This window comes from Asparagus officinalis, chromosome 5, assembly GCF_001876935.1.
Source record: "Asparagus officinalis chromosome 5, Aspof.V1, whole genome shotgun sequence".
Taxonomy (NCBI): Eukaryota; Viridiplantae; Streptophyta; class Magnoliopsida; order Asparagales; family Asparagaceae; genus Asparagus; species Asparagus officinalis.
The window spans coordinates 90361835-90376378 of NC_033798.1; the positions used below are offsets into that span (position 1 = coordinate 90361835).

Consider the following 14544-nt stretch of genomic DNA (forward strand, 5'->3'; position numbering starts at 1 on the left):
CTAGGCAAGCCTCCTCTGGTAAGAGGAGTATTTGTGAACCCTGTAAACCATCAGATATTTGCTATCTTTCTCTTTGAATGAGATCCCAATTCCAGCTACGGTTTCATCAGCTATTTTACAACTAGAATCCCTCTTTTCTCCGATCCGGTTCCTCCACTCCCGCTAACCCTGGTTCGATTCAGGCATGCTATACCTTTTTTTATTGCGAGAACAGCTACTTGTCTCCCGCATTCTCACCTGGAACTCCACTCTCCAACAGGAAACAGAAACCCGACACCAACAACCATTACCATTTCACGTGGTGAAGACTAGAAAGTAGCATGTACGAAGTGTCTGCCATAGGAGTAGGAAGAGCATAGCAGTAGTCCCCGGGACGATTGGATCTTCGTGGTTAGGCTTTCTACTCCCCACCTGTTCTCTCAATCTGATGACACTCATAGTAGTAGGAAGAGCAAAGTAGTAATCGCGGGACGATTGGATCTTCCTGCTTAGGCTTTCTACTCCCGACCTGTTCTCTCAATCTGATATTGAAATCGAAGACGCACATAAGAGAGCCTGAAAGAAGCATTTCCTGGAATCCCCTTCTTTTGGCTATCGACCGTCTTTCTTTTCCCTGTTGGTCGTAATATTTAAGGCCAGATAAATTGTCAGGCATAAGACTAATACACAGCTTTAAATCTTTTAATGCTGTCGGCTACGAAACTAATACACAGCAACCTCGCTAAAAAAGCTTTATAATTAACGACTTCCAATAAAAAAGAAAAAAATCTTCGATCAATTATAGAATGAACAAATGAAACAATATCTATAATTTCGTATATACTATATAAACTCATAGGTATGGGATTACACATCACGGTACATCTCTGCACACGGTTGAAATCTTCTGTTTGTTTCCTCGTACATTGAACACTCTAATGAACAAATAACAGTATTTACGATAGCAAATCAGCACATTGGTGGTCAACAGTTCTATTTGCTTCCCCTTTATCTCTAAACAAATTCTTTAACCTGCAAGATTGTCTGACTATGAGCTTATAAGTGGATGGGTGCTCTCTTGCTACAAGTGAGAACTCATCATGATATCCTTGAACTCCTTCCACCGTTAATTGCCAGATTAAAGCTCCGGCTCCAGCTTTCCATTTCTTAGCCGACTCATACACTTTATCATAAACCGTCTTCAATAAAATATCTCTGTCATATAGTCCATTCTTCTTCATTTCCAGGTGAGAGCCTACCTCTGAGAAGAGCACGGGTTTCTTCAGCAAGTACTCACTGTCGTTCACATGAGAATCAACCCAGTCAGACAGATACTTAACCTTCTCTTCTAAGTTTGCTTTTGGTATCCAGCTATCTGGATATGCATGTACTGAAGCAAAATCGATATGCTCAACAGCTGAATTTTGGATGAAATCTGAACCAAGTGAAGAAGCCCAATTCCCGGGATTGACTCCTAATCTTTCAGCTCTTTCCTTGCCATAAAACCCTTCAAGGCCAATTGTGACGAGATGTTTCTGATCCAAGCTCTTGATATAAGATGCCATCTCAGTAATCCAAGCCTACAATAAAGGAAAAAAACTAAAAGCTCAGGCTTTAAAGGATCTGGGAATTAAGTGCAATCAATTTAATTTAAGCAGATAGACCCTTTGTACTATGGAAATCAATTTAGTTCAAGCTGTAAAAAACTTTTTTTCTAAAAAAATTGTCCAGGGGGTTTACCCGCAATTAGGAAGTAGTACAGGGGGATATGCACAATAGTACTACTGGGGTCTATTTGCAATTGGGTGATAGTACAGGGGGTCTATCCACAATCAACCCTCAGTTTAATTCATAAGTCTTCCCTTAATATAGTCAAACTAAGATTTGTTTCAGTACCTGAAGAAGAGAAGCAGATGAGTTGGACACACAACGAGGTTCATTCATAAGCTCCCATGCAAATATAGCAGGCTCATCAGAATATGTGACACCACTAAATGAATTCTTTCTCGTCAATATTGCCTGCAACTCAGCCCCAGCAATATCATATTAACTTTTGTCTAGACTAACATAGAAGAAAATTATGATGAGACGGAGACTTCTTTAGGGTGGCTATACATTAATATGAGAAAAGTAATTTGCTTAAAACTTACAGATTTACTTAGGGATGACCAACCTTATATTTGGGAACAACTCATAGTTAAATCATAAAACGAATAGCAGGATTATATAGCTAAGCATCCATCGTAATGGAAAGCTAGTAATTTATGCTAATACTTGCTTAAGAGACATGCAAAAGCAATTAATTTCAGCATGTTCACAGAACTTTACATGGAAAGGAAATACAAACCAAAATCCAGATGGATGGAAAAGAGATGAAATTCTACAAGTTTTGCTGTCTTAGGATGTGGCGAAAGGAGTATAGAAATGTATCCACATGTATTAAGCATTCAAATATTACATATGCAAAGTATCTGTGTAACATAGGTTGCAGGAGAGGATATAATCTCAGAAGTAATTGTAATTCCAATAAATAAGGGTGCAAACACATTTTCTGCTCATATGTTTCGGATAAGAATAGGTTTGCTTTAATAATTATTTGTTAAATACAATGGGACATGTATATAGTGTATATGCAATTAAGCCAAAAGAAAGCAGGACACTGATTTGGACGGTATTGGCAGTAAAAGAATAATAGTCATTGATCCTTATTGTTTTTCTTCCATGAGTTAACGGAGTTTTCAAGATATTCTTTCGGAACCCCCTTGCTTGTTTTCCAATGCAATACCCTTATTCCATTCTTTTCCACAAGCTCGATTTTAGTCGTGAGACATGCATCCAAGTGCCTTCTCATGTCTCCACATTCAATACTACAAAATTTTGTAAATGATGGATTGCACAGGTAATGTTGGTTAAATGCCTGCTAAAGGTATTCCTCATGATGCTTATCACCTAAGTTGCAAGCAAACGGGTAAAGGTACCAATACCAGTACGGGTGTGGGTGCAGGTACCGGACACGACAAATTTGTGAAATGTAGGGTACGGGGACACGGCTACATATATATCGAAATTAATAATTTATAGGAGATCATTATTATTTTTCAATTAATGCGCTATTTTAATTTAAATTGCTATCATATGTTTAAATTTTTTTTATTATGTTGATTATTATAAATTGGAAACTGCTTATTTTTTAACTAGACACTCAAACCACCCTTTTAAATCAAAATTTTAAACTTGGATATGGAATGATCAAACCGAACACATGTCTAACAAGTCTCAAGAAATGGATATGAAGTGTAGGATATACATTCAAGAAGTGTATGACAAGTATGTTAAATTAAAACATATATAGCATAATTGAATACATGTCTGAATAAATGTATGCATAAATCCATAGGAGTGTCCATGAAGTTTGGGTACGGGTATGGCTTCATGGTACAATTACCCGGGTAACATAGCTTATCACACAGTGAAGGACCACCACCAGAAGTGCCAAAATACACAAGGCTAATAGCCATTAGAATACATATATTTTGTATGGCATATCTTGTTTCATTCATATTACTCCATGCATGTCCTTTAGTTTGTAAATGAAGTCAGCTAGATATCAGTATCAATTGCCTAGAAGAAACTTTTACAACATCTGTTGTCAGCTTTGCGCTCACCCTATAAGATTCGATTCTAAATTGTTGGGGAAGGAACTTCGTAGACAACAAATAAATGGACAATAAAGAAGTTTCTAACATACAAGATGAACCTTTATTCAGTTTAATCAACATACGAACAACTCTAAACTTGTCCTTGACAATGAGAAAAGAACATTAGAAGAGGTGTTGAGGAAGATAAACTGTTATAGGAAACTGCACAGTGCACACAGACCTCTAAGGCATTAATTAGCGAAAGAACAAACAAATAAGACATTATCAGCTAATTAAGATTCTTGTAGATTAAACTTGTAAGATATCCTATGAATGCACAAAACATGTAGGATTTCTGAAGTTCATAGCACAGTAAACATATTCTTGAAATAAGTATGATAACTGACAAGAATACCAAGTTATTAAGCAAGCATATCACCAACCACCTAGGGTTGCAATTCAGAGAGGAATAAAAGCAGAAATTATATTGAATAAAATACTTGAGATAACTCTACAACTATAAGCATACCTTTACATAATCCTTATAGTATCTCTTTATAGTGGGATGTGAGAAGAAAGAATCCGTCGAGGATGTCACATTGGCTCCAGCTGCTTTAGCCCATTTGACATACTGGGCTTTGCCCCCGAAAGCATTGAGATTATTTACAAGAGAAAGAATCAGCCTTATATTATTCCTCCTGGCTTCATATATTACATAATCCAATCCCTGAAATCAAACAGTTCCCCGAATAAATGAAAATATTGTGCTATATTAAAAATGAACTGTCAATTTAAAATCAAAGCAACTCCAAGCAAATTGAGATTCTATCTAGAATTATAGCTAAAGCCCGTAGTATAACTTTCATTGATATCCCATTTAGAATTTCCTACCCCTTTGACGAAATTCAGAGAAAAGGGAAAAAACACAAAGAATTAATTGAAAAATAAAACAATTCATTGATTAAACCTCATATCTCGTCCTACTCGTCCGTCTACAGTGCACAATTCTCAAAGCAATGAGAACTCCCGACAAATTTTTCAAATTAAATACGAAAAATAGTATCTTTTCAGTAATAAGGTCACCAAACAAATTAAATTACGCAAGAATTCCATTGAAAAAAAAACTAAAATCAGAAGAAATCTGAACACCCCCAAAATGCAGAATTCCAATCGAATTGAAAAACGGCAGTCCTTTCATCCGAAAGAAACCCCCCAAATTCACCAAAAATCTCAACCCAGAAAACCCAACAAATTCACCAAAACCCCCTCACCTGAAAAATTCTCTCGTCGAACACCCCCGGCGAGATCTGAAGCGCATTGGGCCCACCATCATTAAACGCCCAAGTCCTGCACACCGTCATCCCCATAGCCTTTCCTCTCCTCATCATCTCCTTAACCAGCTCCGGCGAACCCGACGAAATCATCCAGTACGAATTCCACCCGTTAACGTAGACCAGCGACCCCGTCTCCGAGTCGACGAATCGGGTTCCGTTGCGGGCGACGAAGGACATCTTTGGTTGCAGCCATGGGATCNGCTGGACCAGTTTAAGTAGCCGACGGCGACGAGCAGGAGGAAACCGAGGACTGTGTAGTGGGGCCCTTCCATCGCTGGTTTCACTGTTGGCCGACTGAGGCCCTGGTCGCTGTTTCCCTCGTTTTGTTAGTTTGGGGAGAATTTCTTGATGGCCCCTCTGCTTTCATTGATTTTCGTATGGATCCTGTAGGAATCTACAATGTTTCATGTTTGATTTACTGGTTTGTTTATAACCCGTTCGCAGTTTTAATCATGTAACTAATTTAAAGGTCAATGATCAAACCATCCCAGATTGCCCTTCCACGCCCCCCCCCCAAAAAAAAAAAAAATCCTCCTCACAAAGTATTGACACACTCTTAATTTCCTCCCTTAAGTTACCTATTTTCCCCCTTAAACTATGTACTATGTGTATGTGCATGTGTATATATAATCATTTTGTGAGCCCATATCAAATATTTAACAAATGAATGATTTGATAGCAGTGGCGGATCTGTTCTTGTTCAAAGTGGTTCATTTGAACCACCTCAGATATGTTAGTTTGTAGTCTAGTGGTATAAGCATTAGCTTACCTTCAAAGAGGTCAAAGGTTCAAAACCTCCTACAGCTCTTTTATGTTTCTAATTTCTCCTATAATCCTTATTTTCTCTTTACATTTCTACTTTCTCCTATTTTCTCTTTATTATTATTTGTTTATTATTTTAATGCTTTCCTTAGTAGTATTTGAAAAAAAAATTAGCGTTAATTTCGAACCACCACACGAGAGGTTGTGGATCCGCCACTGTTTGATAGTATTCTTATTTATTTTTTTTTTGTATTTTATACAATTTTAAAAACTTATTTTTTTCAATTTGAAAAAGGAATAAAGAGTAAAACAATTTTGAAGAAAGTCGTTAAGATTTTTTTTTTTTTTTTTTTTTTTCCGGAAAAAAAAAAAAAAAAAAAATTTTTTTTTTTTTTTTTTTTTGTCCGGAAATAAAGACAAACTAATAAAAATCTATAAAGAAATGGAAAGAAACACCGTCAAATCATTAATCTATTTAGTACTTAACTGTGGACTCATAAACTATCAACATTAAACTCATAAACATAGTTTACGGGGTGAAATAGGTCAATTGGTACTTTAGTGGGGAAGTTTAGAGTCCACTCATATTTTAAGAATGATAACCATTATTTTTAAACCCAATTATATAACAATAATGATCCAAAAAAACACTATTGTTACGGTAAATATAATTTCTCTCTCTTGTGCCTTGTATTTTTTTCACATCTCTATCACTAAACTCGTTAAATTTTCTCTCACATTTCTCTCTTCTATTTTCTCTTTGTTATGCTCTTCATCTTTCCTCCTGTCTAAGAGTGCATCAATCACTTGAACTCTATATCATTTTCCGTGCTCTTTTTAATGAGCGTATATACATTCTTTCTCTTTTCATCTTTAGTGGACTCCCCCATGCTCCTTGTTCTTGCTCTCCAAGTCTTTTCAAAAATCTATTAATAAGACTACTTTATTAGTGTGCAAATTTCAAGATTTGCTGATAATATGAGTTATATATATAGTCTTTAGTGGTAAAAATATTTCTTATGTTTATACTTAGAAAAAATAACTCTAGAGAGGATGAGAAAGATAGATAAGTGTGGGCGAAAGAAAGAAAGAGAGTAACGCTTAGAGAAAGTAAGAGAGAAGACAAAAGGAATCAAGAAAAATGAATGATGTGTGAACACAGCTATGAAATTTTAAGACAGTGGCAACAATTTTGATTAGTCATTTTTATAACAGAAAATGGATGCTAGCTAATAAAGTAGAAATACCATAAGCTATTTTTTCTATCTAAAAAGAAATATCACATTTATTATAACGTGTCTCACCTTAAGAAGACATAAATTCATCTACTTATGTAGAATGTAAACAAGGTATTTTTCTGATAAATTAAAAGCCTTATCATTGAAATTAAGTTTTATTTTAGTAAAACGGTAAGTAACCACCCCCTATGCATCATTAATAAGAGTTTAATAAAACAATCAAAGCATTGAAATTTAAGTATTTTTTAGCCCCAAAGGAGCCAACAAAAGTAAACTCCCAAAGGAGGGAAAATACAACCCAATAGGGTCCAACAAAAAACTCTCTAAGGAGGGAGGGACCTAAAGATAAAAACAACACTAAGGGTGTTGAATACAAAAGTTACCAAAAGAACAGACAAAATAACTCGGGTTCGGCCACAGATTTCACAAAGATTTTGTGTCCTAATGGTTTGCCTCGCTTTGGCATCCAATAATAAATGAATAAAGTGCGAAGTGTCACTTCACATAATGCCTAAGTTCACCTAAATTGTAGTTTTGTGATCAAATCCCTCCACATGTACCGACCTATAACTAGCAACCGACTCTTTAGCGGTCATGAGTTCTTTTTTCTTTACGTCATGGACTCATGTCCTCTCGTGATTTTTGCGTAATTAATTTTTAAAATTATGGATTTGTTTGCACAATTAAGTGTCATTTTAGGTGTAAATATTTTCATATTGAGTTTAGACGCAAGGGGTGACAATTCTGGTCCAAACCCAATAATCCACCTAGATCCATCTAATATGAGACCCATCCAAACCGACCCATCCAAACCAACTCATTTAGCTAAATGGGTCTAATGGGATGGGTAACTATTTCCATAGAGATTAAATGGGTATTAGATGGGCGGGTCTTGACCCAACCATAACCCACCCGACAGATAGAAATCTCCTCTCCCCTCTCTCTGCGATTCTCTCTCCGAAACCCTAAAAATCTCGGCTCTCCTCTCTCTGCGATTCGTCTCTCTGAGCTTTGATTCCTCTCTCCGCCACCGTCGCCGCTCTCTTCTTCCGACACTCTCCCTCCTCAATCTCCAGAACTAGGGTTAGGGCGAGGGTTAGATCGATGGCGAACGAGGCGGTGGTGCCAGCGGTCATCGTCGGCGGCGGGAGAGTCGACTGAGCGCTACAGAGCATGGGAAACGGCCGCGATGTGCTCGTGGGGAGGTGGAATCCGGTTCCCTCCGATTTCGAGGGTTAGGGTGAGGTTTTGAACTCAGAATGATGATCTTGAGGCGGTGCTTGAGTCCACTCCTGCTTCTCGATGGAACAGTAATTGCTGGAACAGTAATTGCCCTAGTTTATTTTGTTTTGTTTTGTTTTGCTTAAAAGCTTAGATTTTTGTTTGTCTTGAGGTAAAAATATTTGATTTTGTTGAGTTTTTTGGTAGAAATTATGATGTTCTGGTATCATTGATACAGTGTTGGCTGTCTTTACTTTGTTAAACTTTCTATAGAAATCGTCTTTTATTTGAAATGCAGCCTAACCTTGCCCATTACATGTCGATTTTTTAAATGGGGAAGTACATTATTCTACCTTTTAATGATGAATTACTAATGACTAATGAAGTTTATAAACCGAGTGTCGTCTTCTAAGATGTATTATCAAAGTGATATTTTCAAGATATCCTCTGTTAGAAGCAAACACAGATCCTTAACTCCATGGTACATGAGATTTCAAACCCTCTACACCTCATATATGGATTACATTTAGCTAGGAGATAATCTGAGGAACAAAATGGACACTACTATGGGTTGAGTTTAGAATAAAAGCATTCTTCTAATTTTAGTTTCTATCTAGGATTGGCTTGTTTGTAGATTGAGCATCGACAGCGAAGAAAAACTTTAAGTTTTAAGGGATAAGTGATTGGAATCTTCTTCTACTTGTCATTAGCTGATTCATGCTTTTATTATGACTATTACCAGGCTAGTCTCTAGAAAGGAGCACCTGAAAGTTTTGATTCTATTAAAACATATATAGTGCACCTTGTTTCTGTTTGGATAGAGATTTTTCTAAGTTTTGCATCACTTATGATACGAGATTGTATGAGGTTATGTTTACATTCTTTATGGATTATACTTATTTTAGGTCTGTAAGGACTTCCTACGTGGTCGATGTTTGAGATCAGCCAGCAACTGCCGTTTTGCTCACCACATGTCGATCGATCATTGTGCTATTGTATGAAATTGTTCTACAGTCTTCCTTTGAATTGCTTTTGACATTTTCCTACCTTTTGGTGGATAAAATCAGAAAAAGTAAAGAGTGTTTCAAATTTTTTTAGACAAGAAATTCTACATTACAGGTTTTCTGCCATCTATATTTGATTTTATTCCAAAAATTTCAACTTCTTATGTGGTGCCTTCTTCTTTGTAACTGTTTCATTTTTCTTTATAACTGAAAGTTTACCAAAAGCCTCCTGCAAGTTTACAAAAAATCCCCTAAAAGTTTACAGAAAACCCCCTACAAGTTTACAGAAAACCCCCTAAAAGTTACAGAAAACGCCCTGAAAGTTTACCAAAAACCCCCTGAAAGTTTACAGAAAACCCCCTAAAAGTTTACAGAAAAACCTCTGAAAGTTTGCAAAAAAGCCCCTGAAAGTTACCAAAACACTCCTGAAAGTTTGCAGAAAACCCCTTGAAAGTTTACAGAAAACTCTCTGCAATTTTGCAAAAAAACCCTAAAAGTTTACAGAAAACCCCCTGAAAGTTTGCAAGTAGATCCTGAAACTTATATATATATAAAAGCATCATAACTAAATGGTTTATTGGGTCACCCATGAACCACTCATTTAGTAAATGGGTGGATGAGAAGTAACTCATTTAGCAAATGCTAAATGGGTCATAAATGGTCAAGTGGTCATAAATGTGCCCACTTATTTATGACTCAACTAAAATCCAACCAAAACCACACATTTGACATCCCTAAACACATATAGAAACCGAGTTACATTGCTGCTTTGACTTTAGCAGTTGAGCACCGTCCAAAATCAGATCTTGGAAACAATTCAAAGGACGCGAGTCCGTTTATCCTTATATGATGATTCTCGATTCAATCTGAACTGATAAGATTGAATTTTGTAAGTTTGGCTATAGAAATTTTACATGACTAGCTATCTTATGCTAAGTTATTTTTTAAGAAATGTTTTGCATAGATATTTCCTTAATTATACTAGAGAACATGCTATCGTAGCTTTCGTTAGTGACAAAACTTCTAACACGTTAAGAAGAAAAGAATCCATTGGAAGGGAGAATGAAAACAGAAAAAGGTCAAGAGGCTAAAAGAAATAAATCGAAATTTGCTTACTATATATACACCCCTCAAGCCCATGGTATAAAATATTTTCAATTTAATTTCAAGTTGCTTAGGATTAAAACACTCTGCACTAAGTTGAAGATGTTCAGTCGTTTACAACAGAAGCACGGGAGAGTACTTTCTCAAAAGGATAGGAAGATGCTACTCTAATCTCGTGAATAATTGCTAGAGAAACGTAAATTAAATCAGACAACTGATAACACCAGCCATAAGTGATATAAATGATTATACTTCTTACAGTGCAAAGTGCATAATCACTTGTTAAAATCCAAAAATGCTAACAGGGTACCACAACAAAAAGCACTCGACATCAAACTTGATGTCATTTCTTTTGCTGCGACAACAAAACAAACCACTCTCCTTCATCATACGCCTACGTCAAAAAGTTGCCAGTCTTTGAGACCATCACAATACTACATTTCTTTTCACAGGAGGGAAAAAAAAATCAAATCACCACATAGCCTTTGTTTTTAATACTTGTACAAGAACCATATTGTCCTTTAGCTGAAAATCTGACCTTAATGTATGTACATGTATGTTTCTATATCAAGCCAATATGAGTGGCAGTGGCAAATGAATCAATTGGAGAAAAAAAATAGTTGTCATTGATGATGAGATAATATTTCCAACTTATCAAAGGATAATACCTTCCTTTCTTAGAGAAATCCCACTTGCATATGACCTATGTAGTGTTGTCAGCTTTGGGATAGTATTCTTCAAGGTTTTTTCACTTGCATCTTTCTGCAAGGTATCATTCGTCTTTAATTCCTTCACCTCTTCAGGACTGAGAGAATTCGTGAGAAATTGTAATCCCTGAAGTTGTGATGAGGTAAAAAACATGGCACAATCTCAGAACGTAGTACAAATTACTGAATTAGTATATATTATTAAACTACTATAGTATAACATACCTGAAGGGGTTCGACCTCAGAAAAGGTGGGTGATGATCGATTAATTTGAAGTTTTGAACTAGCTTCCTGTGATGTTAATAAAGAAGCAACACATTTGCATTAAAAAAACAAGCATTTAAGGAAATCCTATTGCTTTCTTTTACCCTTTCATTCTTCCATTTAAGACTCATTTGAAGAGCATCAACATTAGTATCATCAGAACCATTTAATAGGGCGCATGGTTAAGAACAAGATCCAATGTGGTTCTGAAGAAACAATAGATAGTATTTTTTTAAAGTGTTAACAGTTCTGAATAACATCATAGAAAGATGAAAGTATGCTAAGCGATTGCCAGTTCCTGATAGTTAAATGGAATTATGCTAATATTCACCAGGGTCTTCGCACAATAGAATTGTGCGATAGAGACCCATTTGACAGGAAAACATTTAAATGATCATGATGACAGTAATGTGGACTTGATCTTGCAAGTATTTCCAAATTAATAACAAAAAATAGACTAGTTTGAGCTAAGTTAAACTTGCAAACAAACGACCGGCATAACAAACAATTTAACAAACAAACGTCTTACATCTCACAGGTCTTCCAGAGAACCTTGCACTTTTACTATAGATTTCCCATGTCATCAAAAAATATTTAGTTTTCAAATGGATTTGGCTGGACCAATGTGGGATGCAAATCTCAACAAAATTGAGAAAACACTACTTTCTATATAAGCACATAGAACCAAACAAACAACTGTAAATAATTGTTTCAATAGTCCAATGACTCACATCTCCTCCGAAACTCTACTTAACCGCACTTGAACATTAGGATTCTGAAAACTAAATTTTCAAAATGGTAATTGTTGTGATTCATTACATGTAAGGAAATTGATTTTAGATTTGTTTCTACTAGCTTTCGCCCTGAATAAACAAATAGTACGCTGGTTTAGCTTACTTCATTTTGTTACTATACAAGGCACCTGCCTTTTATTGCACATGTGCATTAAATAATACCTGATATTTAGTAGAAATGAAATTTTTTTAAAAATAAACAAGATATTTGCTCTTAATATTGTCCATCTACATGTTCCCTATTCTCCCCTAATTTAGCCACGTTTGCAACCTCCTACATATGACAGGCTCATGCGGATGAATGTCTGGTTGATTTAGCCACGTTTGCAACCTCCTACATATGACAGGCTCATGCGGATGAATGTCTGGTTGTGTTTATGCATGTCCATCTCCATTCAGGTAGAATACATATGACAGGCTCATGCGGATGAATGTCTGGTTGTGTTTATGCATGTCCATCTCCATTCAGGTAGAATATTTTGTAGGAAAACATCACTATAAAAGGATAGACGAGAAAATATGTGTAACCTGATGTGAGCTTAGTCATCTGAAAGTACAATAATTTCAGACAAGATTTTTAATGCATTAACGGGAAGCATGAAGGGTCATGAAATTCCAACTACAGTCGAGCACAATATATATAATGAAAGAACAAACATATTAAGGCTCTAACCTGAAAAAATTTGGTATTGAATCCATCCTTAATTCCTCCAGCAACTTGGCATAGATAATAAATGCCAGTATTAGTCATTTCCTGTTCAATATAAAGCGAAAACAGTTTCATACAATAAATCACGTGAACATGGTTTGAACATGATAGGGAACCAAGATAGAACCTGTTTACTTTCAAGAAGTCCAATTTTCCCTTCCTGTTCAGAGTGGTAACCACATTTTGTTAGGCATAGGGAGGAACAAATTAAAAGCATGCGAGGACAAGCTGATATTGAATTACTCACCAGGCCAGAAATCATTTTCTGAATTGATTCTACATCAAATCCAATTTGAGAAAGATCTGTTCTAACCTCAGTTACCTAAAAATGAGGTTATCAGTTTTTGTAAGCTCAAATCGAGAAACGGCTAGAAAATGAGGTGTCACTATTCAGAAAAAGGTTCTTGACTTTGATAAACCTCATTCATGATAAGTTTAGATGTCTCCTTTTGTTCATCAAGTTTTCCATCTAAAATTTCAAGCCGTTGAGTAAGGTGTCGTTTTGTAACCTGCATACAATTTAGAGAAAAGGAAGAAATAATTTTACACATGATGAAACTTTTTACAATATTATGCACAAGGATTTTAAAATAGAAGAAAGTGATGAGACTTCAACTTACTGCTAGAGCTGCAGTTACTTGTTCCAATTGTTTGGACATATTGGCAACCGCAGTGGCCATATTACGTTTTGTGACAAACATGACATCGGTGAAGGACCAGCCCTGTATATATAAAACATGAAGCAAAAGCTTACAATTTTGTAAAAGCAATCATGTGTCACTAAAGAAATGCTAACAAAAAAGAAACTGTTACAAGTTTCTGCAAGCCAAATAACATATGAATCCCAGAATCAACTCTGAGTCTCTGACATTTATTTATTTGAAAAAAACAGAAGACATACAATGACGTAATCTAGTTAGTTCATAGCATAACTAGTTTTCTCTCTTTTTCCTCCATTCTACTACCTAACCTGATGAGTTTCGAATCTCCAAGAAGAGATCTTTTTAACTCATCAAAGAAGTTGTTTTCCTGAAGAAACATCAGCACAATCTTGTCTATAGTTGACATCACATTTTTTTTTATCCATTTAGCTCCAATTCTCAATGCATTCCTTTGTCTCTTTGCATTATATCATACCTCTTGCAAGAATGCAATATCCAAAAATCATCATTTTCCCTTGGCTGCAAGAGATTTTCCTACTAAAGATTGCCTTGATGTTTTAATGGCAAGTCCCTCAGTGGCCAGTAGTTCCTCAGCAAGGAACTGGGCACCAGCTTAGTTACGTGGCAGCAGGTTAATGGTAGGTCATAGCAATTTATAAATTATTGCTTGGAAATTTTCTTAATATGCAGAAATGTTCAAGGCCAACCATGTTGTTGGAAAAAAAACTTGAATCTTAATGCGCAACAAATTTTAGTAGCCATTGCCTAATCGACAGATACATATGTATAGAAATAACCATAGCTATCAACAAAATAATTTGTCTTTGTTTAATGAATCCTTCCCCGTCAAAGTTCCAATTCTATTATAATCAGTCAGCCAAGCCAATTAATAAATAATAAATAGTATCACATAGAAAGCTAATCTCGACTCCATGACCCTCTATGCTACAATGCATTTAAGAACTTGCCTTCCACCACATATAGCAGTATCCCATTGCTCCCACCGCAGCAGCAGGCATTATGTATGACGATAAACCCCCTGTATTATAATACATAGAAAGAAACACTGGTAAGGACTTCTAGACAAACAACTAGCAGACGTGTAGAACTAAATCTTCATAAAATAAA

General features: G+C 35.9%; 2 protein-coding genes across 2 annotated transcripts in view; both read right to left on the bottom strand.

The window, feature by feature from the left end:
• Positions 787–5146, bottom strand: LOC109840110 (mannan endo-1,4-beta-mannosidase 6-like). Its single transcript, XM_020408624.1, has 4 exons — positions 4889–5146; positions 4147–4344; positions 1876–1998; positions 787–1559 (listed from the first exon to the last, which is right to left on the bottom strand). The coding sequence occupies exons 1-4, from the start codon at positions 5126–5128 to the stop codon at positions 936–938; spliced, it is 1185 nt and encodes a 394-aa protein (XP_020264213.1). The 5' UTR covers positions 5129–5146; the 3' UTR covers positions 787–935.
• The window catches only part of LOC109840112, a 13626-nt gene continuing 9580 nt past the window's right edge, over positions 10499–14544 (bottom strand). Inside the window, exons 5-12 of the mRNA XM_020408626.1 lie at positions 14385–14455; positions 13375–13476; positions 13174–13263; positions 13002–13076; positions 12882–12914; positions 12719–12799; positions 11213–11278; positions 10499–11114 (exon numbers count right to left, since the gene is read on the bottom strand). Coding sequence (XP_020264215.1) covers positions 10935–11114; positions 11213–11278; positions 12719–12799; positions 12882–12914; positions 13002–13076; positions 13174–13263; positions 13375–13476; positions 14385–14455 — 698 coding nt within the window. The 3' untranslated portion in view covers positions 10499–10934. The remainder of the gene's footprint in view (positions 11115–11212; positions 11279–12718; positions 12800–12881; positions 12915–13001; positions 13077–13173; positions 13264–13374; positions 13477–14384; positions 14456–14544) is intronic.